General features: G+C 49.4%; 1 protein-coding gene across 4 annotated transcripts in view; it reads right to left on the bottom strand.

Annotated features, from left to right (window-relative positions):
* The window catches only part of LOC129862004 (cyclin-dependent kinase 17-like), a 71,431-nt gene that overhangs the window by 12,194 nt on the left and 46,943 nt on the right, over nt 1-12,294 (bottom strand). For all 4 annotated transcript variants that reach the window (XM_055933275.1, XM_055933274.1, XM_055933277.1 and 1 more), the window contains 6 exons: nt 4,033-4,158; nt 3,554-3,610; nt 2,728-2,937; nt 1,722-1,784; nt 539-662; nt 153-273 (listed from right to left, as the gene is read on the bottom strand). In XM_055933275.1, the coding sequence (XP_055789250.1) occupies nt 153-273; nt 539-662; nt 1,722-1,784; nt 2,728-2,937; nt 3,554-3,610; nt 4,033-4,158 (701 nt within the window). The remainder of the gene's footprint in view (nt 1-152; nt 274-538; nt 663-1,721; nt 1,785-2,727; nt 2,938-3,553; nt 3,611-4,032; nt 4,159-12,294) is intronic.

A 12,294-nucleotide genomic window follows, 5' to 3' on the forward strand; every position in this document is an offset into this window, starting at 1 on the left:
TCGTGGTTCTACGTTGGTTCTCTCATGGTTCTGCGTTGGTTCTCTCATGGTTCTGCGTTGGTTCTCTCATGGTTCTGCGTTGGTTCTCTCATGGTTCTGCGTTGGTTCTCTCATGGTTCTACGTTGGTTCTACATCACCTCAGCTCACTCACCACATGTCTATCTGTGTGGAGTACTCCGAGGATCCCAGTAGAACGTCAGGAGGTCGGTACCAGAGCGTCACCACCTCGTTGGAGTACGTCTTCGTGGGGACTGACTTGGCCCGGGCCAGACCTGGGACAAAATAACAAGGAGTCACACAATGGAACATTACTGTCTTCACTGAATAGACCGGCTCATTGTCAGCAATCATGCCGAACTGAACCAAGCTGACCTGTACTGTGCTGGCCTGGTTGCGCCTCCACCATAGTTGCAGAAATCAGACTAAGTGAAAAGGAAATATCGGAGCCAGCTGAGTACGGTTCAGGTCTGCAGAAAAGTGTGAAGAGCGTTGTAAACCCCCCGAGAACCCAGGGCAGAATGAGAACATGTCTCTTACCGAAGTCGGCCAGTTTGAGTTCTCCTCGTTCGTTGATGAGCAGGTTCTGAGGCTTCAGATCTCTGTGTAGAACCTTCCGTTTGTGACAGTAGGACAAACCTCGCAGGATCTGAAACAAGAATATCTGAGACAAAACAACAAAGATGATGATGATGTCAGACCTCTGCTGATAGTCTGGACACTTGTGTAAATATAAATCATGTAGTGTAATCAGCAAAATGATAATTATCTTCAGCTACTGTGCATGGGTAGGAACAAAGGCTTATTCGTTTTCCTAATATCTCCATTCAATTAGAATAACTATTTTTCCTTTTTCCAGAGAGAACTTAAATGTGTGGTGTGAAACGAAAATCACACAGACACCCGTCAACAGCGTGAAATTTGCGCGTGAGAGTAGCGAGCGTCAATTCACAAACTCGGTGTAGCGTATGTCAACAGAATTGGCATGAAAATCCATAATGTAACAGTTGTATCTGTTCGCTATTCAGCCACCGGGAGGTATTGTCGGGAGTTCCTTTTGACCTTAGATGTCCTACGGGAGCCACCGTACCTGGACTAGTTGTTGATTTGGCTAGCTTATGAGGATGTTGTTTCTAATAAACCCAAGCCATTTATAAACAACTACATCTCGTTCTTTCTACAGTATTCCCTCTTGAAATCAGAGTCCGGGAGTTGTCCAGCTGTAGTCTGCGGAGACTATATGATGGAAATCACCACAGGCAGGTTGTAATTGTTTTCAAATATGGAGCCTATTTGACTGATAAACCTTAGTCTCAAGCCCGATACATTTTAAACTACATCTGTAGTCTACTTAGCATAGGGAAGATCATAATGATTCCCCAAATTCCTTTTCTACAAACGACCCACGTAATTTATCTGCTTACTTTACCAGCATTACTCCGCTTAGACGTAAGAAAAATAGACTCATTTTCTCGCATTTTAATTTGACGTGCTATGATGCCGTAGATGCTCGCGGCCCGTCTGTTTTCTCTCACTGACTCATACAACGTTCGTACGCTTTAAAAAACACACTTTTTTTGGAATTGAGCTTGACACGTTCAAGTGATTGAGTTGATGTTCCACTAGTCCCCAGCAGGGGGAATAGGTTTCTAGCACTGGAGGAGCCTTGCGTCTCTACGGAGATACGGAGACCTGGCAGGCGATTTGTAGACACTACACTCACCTTGACGTTCTGCATGCTCAGGATGTTCCCACAGTCGTCCATGTACTGCTTCAGGTCCTTGTCCTACAAGTGAGTGGAGAGGAAGGGGCAGGCATTCAGTCAAACAGGAAGGGGCAGCCATTCAGTCAAACAGGAAGGGGCAGCCATTCAGTCAAACAGGAAGGGGCAGCCATTCAGTCAAACAGGAAGGGGCAGACATTCAGTCAAACAGGAAGGGGCATCCATTCAGTCAAACAGGAAGGGGCAGCCATTCAGTCAAACAGGAAGGGGCAGCCATTCAGTCAAACAGGAAGGGGCAGCCATTCAGTCAAACAGGAAGGGGCAGACATTCAGTCAAACAGGACGGGGCAGACATTCAGTCAAACAGGACGGGGCAGACATTCAGTCAAACAGGACGGGGCAGACATTCAGTCAAACAGGACGGGGCAGACATTCAGTCAAACAGGACGGGGCAGACATTCAGTCAAACAGGACGGGGCAGACATTCAGTCAAACAGGAAGGGGCAGACATTCAGTCAAACAGGACGGGGCAGACATTCAGTCAAACAGGAAGGGGCAGACATTCAGTCAAACAGGAAGGGGCAGACATTCAGTCAAACAGGAAGGGGCAGACATTCAGTCAAACAGGAAGGGGCAGACATTCAGTCAAACAGGAAGGGGCAGACATTCAGTCAAACAGGAAGGGGCAGACATTCAGTCAAACAGGAAGGGGCAGACATACAGGAAGGGGCACAGAATACGGCAGCAACACAAAACACCCAACACAGCATCCACTAGAGAGAACCTGCTGGCACTTGCAAAAAAAAAAAAAAAAAGTGATATGAACTTAAAAATACTTTAAGGATCAACCAACAGCACATGAGCGAAAAATAAGATCATTGTATTTGTCAAACTATCCCTTTAATTTCACATTCTATTATCTAGTCTTTCCACCGTAGGCTATTATCTAGTCTTTCCACCGTAGGCTAGAAGTTGTAACAGAAGGGAAGGTTTTTGTGCCTCTCACCAGGTACTCGAAGACTAGCGTCAGGGACTTGTCTGTGTGGATGATGTCGTGCAGGGTCACTATGTTGGCATGTTTCAGGTCCTTCAGTAAGGACACCTCTCTGATAGCAGTGCAAGGTGCTCCCTCCTCGTGCTCCAGTCTGATCTCCTTCAGAGCCACCAGGTTGTCTGTCAGTTTACTCCTTCCTTTAAACACTGTAGCATACGTTCCCTGGAGGGAGAGAGAGAGAGGGGGATGAGAAAGGGAGAGGGAGAGGGGGATGAGAAAGGGAGGGAGGGAGGGATGAGAAAGGGAGAGAGGGATGAGAGAGATGAGAAAGGGAGAGGGATGGAAGAGGGAGATGAGAAAGGGAGAGAGGGATGGAAGAGGTAGATGAGAGAGAGGTAGATGAGAGAGAGAGGGGGGTGAGAGGGGGTGGACTAACAGATCCAAATCCAGAGTTATTATTATCATGATGTGATGAACTATATTACATTAGACTGCGTTGAATCATTCATCTCTAAATCACATTCCATCCCAAATAACTAGTCACTATGTGAGAAGATGAGTGTTTCTGCACCTCTCCTCGCCCAAACTGATCCCCTCTAAAAACACATCGATGATCAGCAGAGGTGAGGGTTCAAGGTCTCCATGAACTCAATGACCAGGTTTAAGGTAGAATGACTGAGTGTTTAATAATCAAATGGCCATGAGGAAAAAACAGGCAGCTGTGGCCTTTCAGACATGGTGAGCTAGTGAGATATCAGGGAGAGGAGGAAGCCAAATCGGTATGTGTATGAGCATAGAGAGAAAGAAGCCACACACACACACACACACACACACACACCTCTCCTAACTTGTCCAGTTTGATGTATGTCTCAAGCTTGCCGAATCCAATTTCAGACTGAAAGAAAAGATGAATAAACAAGTGTTAATGAGGTTCATGTCCTTGTTAACAGTGACCGACTTATACACACACACACTTTTCACAAAACCTTCTGGCGGCCTGTGTGTGTGTGTGTGTGTGTGTGTGTGTGTGTGTGTGTGTGTGTGTGTGTGTGTGTGTGTGTGTGTGTACTATATGGTCCCACTGTGTGTAATTTCATCTGACATTGGCTTTGATGTTGTGAAAGGGAGGAGGCAGTTTGGTGCATGTGAGTGGAAGCATGTGATTCGCTTAACACAACAGTGAACCATACCGTTCCTCTATTCTCATCCTGACAGGCAGCAGCATAAACACACTCTCTCCCTCCCTCACCCGCCCTCTCCCCTCCCCTCTCTCACCCTTCTCACCCCCCTCCCTCTCTCTCCCTCCCTCCCTCTCACCAATGATGCTCTTCGGGAGCGGCGGCTGAGGGGCTGGTCGAAGGAGGGGCTGGTGAGCTGTAGTTTCTCCAGGTAACCATCTGGAATACGGATGTCAGCAGGTAAGGACAGACGCTTGTTCAGGTCCTACACACACACACAGAGAGAGAGAAAGAGAGGGAGGGTGTGAGAGCGATAGAAACTCCTGGACTCCCCAATTACTGACCAGTTTCTAAAAGAAACTTCACGCCCTCAAATTTAAAAAAGCCTGCAGACCTGATGGCATCCTAAATGAGATGCTCAAACTCACTAGTGCAACATTTCAATTGGCTACATTAAAACTGTTTAATTTGATCCTGAGTGTAGGTTATTTCCCTGACATCTGGAATCAAGGACTCGTAACGCCAATCTTTAAAAACGGAGACAAATTTGACCCTAACAATTACAGAGGCATTTGTGTGAACAGTAACCTGGGGAAGGTTTTCTGTACTATTATAAATGTAAGAGTTCCAACTTCCTTAATAAGCACAATTTCTTGATTTATACCAAAACGTCGCCCGACTGATCATATTTACACCCTACACACCACACCCTGTTAGATAAACATGTCCACCAAAATAATACCAAAACATATACTCATTGCTTTATCGACTTCCAAAAAGCATTTGATTCTATTTGGCATCTGTTCTACAAAGTTATTGAAAGTGGTGTACGGTGTAAAACATATGACATAATTAAATCAATGTATACTGGCAATACGTGCAGCATTAAAGTTGGCAAGAAAATAACAAAATTCTTTAACCAGGGGCGGGGCCTTTGCCAGGCTTGCAATCTGAGCCCTGCACTCTTCAATATTTACATCAACGAATTGGCCACTATTCTAGAAAAATCGAAAGCGAGGTGTGGGGTCCACTTGCAAAACAAGATTTTATCAAATGGGACAAACACCCCGTTGAAACCCTGCGTGCTGAGTTCTGTAAGATTCTGCCCTGCATGCTGAGTTCTGTAAGATTCTGCCCTGCATGCTGAGTTCTGTAAGATTCTGCCCTGCATGCTGAGTTCTGGAAGATTCTGCCCTGCATGCTGAGTTCTGGAAGATTCTGCCCTGCATGCTGAGTTCTGGAAGATTCTGCCCTGCATGCTGAGTTCTGGAAGATTCTGCCCTGCATGCTGAGGTCTGGAAGATTCTGCCCTGCATGCTGAGGTCTGGAAGATTCTGCCCTGCATGCTGAGGTCTGGAAGATTCTGCCCTGCATGCTGAGGTCTGGAAGATTCTGCCCTGCATGCTGAGGTCTGGAAGATTCTGCCCTGCATGCTGAGTTCTGGAAGATTCTGCCCTGCATGCTGAGTTCTGGAAGATTCTGCCCTGCATGCTGAGTTCTGGAAGATTCTGCCCTGCATGCTGAGTTCTGGAAGATTCTGCCCTGCATGCTGAGTTCTGGAAGATTCTGCCCTGCATGCTGAGTTCTGGAAGATTCTGCCCTGCATGCTGAGTTCTGGAAGATTCTGCCCTGCATGCTGAGTTCTGGAAGATTCTGCCCTGCATGCTGAGTTCTGTAAGATTCTGCCCTGCATGCTGTGTTCTGGAAGATTCTGCCCTGCATGCTGAGTTCTGGAAGATTCTGCCCTGCATGCTGAGGTCTGGAAGATTCTGCCCTGCATACTGAGGTCTGGAAGATTCTGCCCTGCATGCTGAGGTCTGGAAGATTCTGCCCTGCATGCTGAGGTCTGGAAGATTCTGCCCTGCATGCTGAGGTCTGGAAGATTCTGCCCTGCATGCTGAGGTCTGGAAGATTCTGCCCTGCATGCTGAGGTCTGGAAGATTCTGCCCTGCATGCTGAGTTCTGGAAGATTCTGCCCTGCATGCTGAGTTCTGGAAGATTCTGCCCTGCATGCTGAGTTCTGGAAGATTCTGCCCTGCATGCTGAGTTCTGGAAGATTCTGCCCTGCATGCTGAGTTCTGGAAGATTCTGCCCTGCATGCTGAGTTCTGGAAGATTCTGCCCTGCATGCTGAGTTCTGGAAGATTCTGCCCTGCATGCTGAGTTCTGGAAGATTCTGCCCTGCATGCTGAGTTCTGTAAGATTCTGCCCTGCATGCTGTGTTCTGGAAGATTCTGCCCTGCATGCTGAGTTCTGTAAGATTCTGCCCTGCATGCTGAGGTCTGGAAGATTCTGCCCTGCATACTGAGGTCTGGAAGATTCTGCCCTGCATGCTGAGGTCTGGAAGATTCTGCCCTGCATGCTGAGGTCTGGAAGATTCTGCCCTGCATGCTGAGTTCTGGAAGATTCTGCCCTGCATGCTGAGTTCTGGAAGATTCTGCCCTGCATGCTGAGTTCTGGAAGATTCTGCCCTGCATGCTGAGTTCTGGAAGATTCTGCCCTGCATGCTGAGTTCTGTAAGATTCTGCCCTGCATGCTGAGGTCTGGAAGATTCTGCCCTGCATGCTGAGGTCTGGAAGATTCTGCCCTGCATGCTGAGGTCTGGAAGATTCTGCCCTGCATGCTGAGGTCTGGAAGATTCTGCCCTGCATGCTGAGGTCTGTAAGATTCTGCCCTGCATGCTGAGTTCTGTAAGATTCTGCCCTGCATGCTGAGGTCTGTAAGATTCTGCCCTGCATGCTGAGTTCTGGAACATTCTGCCCTGCATGCTGAGGTCTGTAAGATTCTGCCCTGCATGCTGAGGTCTGGAAGATTCTGCCCTGCATGCTGAGGTCTGGAAGATTCTGCCCTGCATGCTGAGGTCTGGAAGATTCTGCCCTGCATGCTGAGGTCTGTAAGATTCTGCCCTGCATGCTGAGTTCTGTAAGATTCTGCCCTGCATGCTGAGGTCTGTAAGATTCTGCCCTGCATGCTGAGTTCTGGAACATTCTGCCCTGCATGCTGAGGTCTGTAAGATTCCGCCCTGCATGCTGAGTTCTGGAAGATTCTTAGACTCCATTATCTAACAGTGTGTGTGTGTACACATTATAAACGGTGTCCCTGAGGCTGTGTAACAGACATGGGATCATGACGTTATCCCCCGAGGAGAACTGTCCCAAAACATGAGCCTGATGGCTTGTTATATAGAAACACACACACTTTTCTTAATGCATTTCCTCTGTTGGTTAGATTACTGGATGTTAATCTCTCTGGCTGTTTAAAATCCTCTCCCACCCTTTCTGAGGCAATGCTGAAGTAACAATGGGAAACACTGAACTGGGTTTATGCAACACTGAACTGTCAAATGGTTTTCTCCAGTGTCTAAATATATGACTGACCCCCTCCAGGCAGCACATATAAAAGCCAGTCAGTTGTATATTATCTTTCTAGTGCTGAAAGAACCAACAACTATCTAGTATCGACCCTGCTGGACTCTACTACCCCCCGGCTGGACTCTACTACCCCCCGGCTGGACTCTACTACCCCCCGGCTGGACTCTACTACCCCCCGGCTGGACTCTACTACCCCCCGGCTGGACTCTACTACCCCCCGGCTGGACTCTACTACCCCCCGGCTGGACTCTACTACGCCCCGGCTGGACTCTACTACGCCCCGGCTGGACTCTACTACGCCCCGGCTGGACTCTACTACCCCCCGGCTGGACTCTACTACCCCCCGGCTGGACTCTACTACCCCCCGGCTGGACTCTACTACCCCCCGGCTGGACTCTACTACCCCCCGGCTGGACTCTACTACCCCCCGGCTGGACTCTACTACCCCCCGGCTGGACTCTACTACCCCCCGGCTGGACTCTACTACCCCCCGGCTGGACTCTACTACCCCCCGGCTGGACTCTACTACCCCCCGGCTGGACTCTACTACCCCCCGGCTGGACTCTACTACCCCCCGGCTGGACTCTACTACCCCCCGGCTGGACTCTACTACCCCCCGGCTGGACTCTACTACCCCCCGGCTGGACTCTACTACCCCCCGGCTGGACTCTACTACCCCCCGGCTGGACTCTACTACCCCCCGGCTGGACTCTACTACCCCCCGGCTGGACTCTACCCCTGCTGTTTCGGTCTGGAACGTGACTATGGCCTCATCTGCCTTTTGGTTGTGTAGTTGTAGGCTGTAACTAGGGGGATGTTGAATCATGCTTTATACAGTATGTTCATAGAGTAGCAGTACAGGTAACTGTTATTGCTGGATTGGTGTTTCCTTTGTTTAAATGACGAAATCCTATTGGTCCATGTCCCTCCAGTGCCAGGATTGGCGATATTGGGTGCAGGGGGGGTAGGGTGTTATTCGTCAGCTGACCTCTGAACCCCTTCCCCCTCTCCAGTTGTCCAATCAACCGGTCCTAATCCCGTACAACGGGGCCCATCTGGAACGCATTACATAGTGTAATCCCATACAGTGATGTAATCCCAGAACAGCCATGTATCCTCTAGTCTACTTACCACTACAGGACTATATAATACTACTGACAACAGACCAGCCATGTTTCCTCTCTAGACTACAGGACTATATCATACTATTGACAACAGACCAGCCATGTTTCCTCTCTAGACTACAGGACTATATAATACTACTGACAACAGACCAGCCATGTTTCCTCTCTAGACTACAGGACTATATAATACTACTGACAACAGAAAGCCATGTTTCCTCTGTAGACTACAGGACTATATAATACTACTGACAACAGACCAGCCATGTTTCCTCTGTAGACTACAAGACTATATAATACTACTGACAACAGACCAGCCATGTTTCCTCTGTAGACTACAGGACTATATAATACTACTGACAACAGACCAGCCATGTTTCCTCTGTAGACTACAGGACAATATAATACTACTGACAACAGACCAGCCATGTTTCCTCTCTAGACTACAGGACTATATAATACTACTGACAACAGACCAGCCATGTTTCCTCTGTAGACTACAGGACTATATAATACTACTGACAACAGACCAGCCATGTTTCCTCTCTAGACTACAGGACTATATAATACTACTGACAACAGACCAGCCATGTTTCCTCTCTAGACTACAGGACTATATAATACTACTGACAACAGACCAGCCATGTTTCCTCTGTAGACTACAGGACTATATAATACTACTGACAACAGACCAGCCATGTTTCCTCTCTAGACTACAGGACTATATAATACTACTGACAACAGACCAGCCATGTTTCCTCTGTAGACTACAGGACTATATAATACTACTGACAACAGACCAGCCATGTTTCCTCTCTAGACTACAGGACTATATCATACTACTGACAACAGACCAGCCATGTTTCCTCTCTAGACTACAGGACTATATCATACTACTGACAACAGACCAGCCATGTTTCCTCTCTAGACTACAGGACTATATAATACTACTGACAACAGATCAGCCATGTTTCCTCTCTAGACTACAGGACAATATAATACTACTGACAACAGACCAGCCATGTTTCCTCTCTAGACTACAGGACAATATAATACTACTGACAACAGACCAGCCATGTTTCCTCTCTAGACTACAGGACTATATAATACTACTGACAACAGACCAGCCATGTTTCCTCTCTAGACTACAGGACTATTTAATACTACTGACAACAGACCAGCCATGTTTCCTCTCTAGACTACAGGACTATATAATACTACTGACAACAGACCAGCCATGTTTCCTCTCTAGACTACAGGACTATATAATACTACTGACAACAGACCAGCCATGTTTCCTCTCTAGACTACAGGACTATATAATACTACTGACAACAGACCAGCCATGTTTCCTCTCTAGACTACAGGACTATATAATACTACTGACAACAGACCAGCCATGTTTCCTCTCTAGACTACAGGACTATATAATACTACTGACAACAGACCAGCCATGTTTCCTCTCTAGACTACAGGACTATATAATACTACTGACAACAGACCAGCCATGTTTCCTCTCTAGACTACAGGACTATATAATACTACTGACAACAGACCAGCCATGTTTCCTCTCTAGACTACAGGACTATATAATACTACTGACAACAGACCAGCCATGTTTCCTCTCTAGACTACAGGACTATATAATACTACTGACAACAGACCAGCCATGTTTCCTCTCTAGACTACAGGACTATATAATACTACTGTAGCTGACTGACCGCAGACACAGAGGAGGCTCAGTCAGAGATGTCGGGGAATCCCTTCATACAGTATGTCAGGTCCACTGTTTACATGTTATAGTGGGTATAATGCTGTAATCATTATTGTATGGTAATGCCAATGGAAAATATACATATTCAGAATGGACAATACAGTTCTATTCTCCTCTGAACTTTACGGGCAACTTCACCAGGAGCGCTGGTATTTGGACCGTGTGATAGGGCTCAGGAGCGCTGGTATATGGACCGTGTGATAGGCTCCAGGCCCAGGAGCGCTGGTATATGGACCGTGTGATAGGGCTCAGGAGCGCTGGTATATGGACCGTGTGATAGGCCCCAGGCCCCAGGAGCGCTGGTATATGGACCGTGTGATAGGCCCCAGGCCCCAGGAGCGCTGGTATTTGGACCGTGTGATAGGGCTCAGGAGCGCTGGTATATGGACCGTGTGATAGGGCTCAGGAGTGCTGGTATATGGACCGTGTGATAGGCTCCAGGCCCAGGAGCGCTGGTATATGGACCGTGTGATAGGCCTCAGGTTCCAGGAGCGCTGGTATATGGACCGTGTGATAGGCCCCAGGCCCAGGAGCGCTGGTATATGGACCGTGTGATAGGCCTCAGGTTCCAGGAGCGCTGGTATATGGACCGTGTGATAGGGCTCAGGAGCGCTGGTATTTGGACCGTGTGATAGGCCTCAGGTTCCAGGAGCGCTGGTATATGGACCGTGTGATAGGGCCCAGGCCCAGGAGCGCTGGTATTTGGACCGTGTGATAGGGCCCAGGCCCAGGAGCGCTGGTATTTGGACCGTGTGATAGGCCCCAGGCCCAGGAGCGCTGGTATTTGGACCGTGTGATAGGCCCCAGGCCCAGGAGCGCTGGTATTTGGACCGTGTGATAAGGCTCAGGAGCGCTGGTATTTGGACCGTGTGATAGGGCTCAGGAGCGCTGGTATATGGACCGTGTGATAGGGCTCAGGAGCGCTGGTATATGGACCGTGTGATAGGCTCCAGGCCCAGGAGCGCTGGTATATGGACCGTGTGATAGGCCTCAGGAGCGCTGGTATATGGACCGTGTGATAGGCTCCAGGCTCAGGAGCGCTGGTATTTGGACCGTGTGATAGGCTCCAGGCCCAGGAGCGCTGGTATATGGACCGTGTGATAGGCCCTAGGCCCAGGAGCGCTGGTATATGGACCGTGTGATAGGCCCCAGGCCCAGGAGCGCTGGTATTTGGACCGTGTGATAGGGCTCAGGAGCGCTGGTATATGGACCGTGTGATAGGCTCCAGGCCCAGGAGCGCTGGTATTTGGACCGTGTGATAGGGCTCAGGAGCGCTGGTATATGGACCGTGTGATAGGCCCCAGGAGCGCTGGTATATGGACCGTGTGATAGGCCCCAGGTTCCAGGAGCGCTGGTATTTGGACCGTGTGATAGGCCCCAGGAGCGCTGGTATATGGACCGTGTGATAGGCCCCAGGAGCGCTGGTATATGGACCGTGTGATAGGCCCCAGGTTCCAGGAGCGCTGGTATATGGACCGTGTGATAGGGCTCAGGAGCGCTGGTATATGGACCGTGTGATAGGCCCCAGGCCCCAGGAGCGCTGGTATATGGACCGTGTGATAGGCTCCAGGCCCAGGAGCGCTGGTATATGGACCGTGTGATAGGCTCCAGGCCCAGGAGCGCTGGTATTTGGACCGTGTGATAGGCCCCAGGCCCAGGAGCGCTGGTATATGGACCGTGTGATAGGCCCCAGGCCCAGGAGCGCTGGTATATGGACCGTGTGATAGGGCCCAGGAGCGCTGGTATATGGACCGTGTGATAGGCCCCAGGCCCCAGGAGCGCTGGTATATGGACCGTGTGATAGGGCCCAGGAGCGCTGGTATATGGACCGTGTGATAGGGCCCAGGAGCGCTGGTATATGGACCGTGTGATCGGCCCCAGGCCCAGGAGCGCTGGTATATGGACCGTGTGATAGGCCTCAGGTTCCAGGAGCGCTGGTATATGGACCGTGTGATAGGCCCCAGGTTCCAGGAGCGCTGGTATATGGACCGTGTGATAGGCTCCAGGCCCAGGGGCGCTGGTATTTGGACCGTGTGATAGGCCCCAGGTTCCAGGAGCGCTGGTATATGGACCGTGTGATAGGCTCCAGGCCCAGGGGCGCTGGTATTTGGACCGTGTGATAGGCCCCAGGTTCCA

This window comes from Salvelinus fontinalis, chromosome 9 (assembly GCF_029448725.1).
Source record: "Salvelinus fontinalis isolate EN_2023a chromosome 9, ASM2944872v1, whole genome shotgun sequence".
Taxonomy (NCBI): Eukaryota; Metazoa; Chordata; class Actinopteri; order Salmoniformes; family Salmonidae; genus Salvelinus; species Salvelinus fontinalis.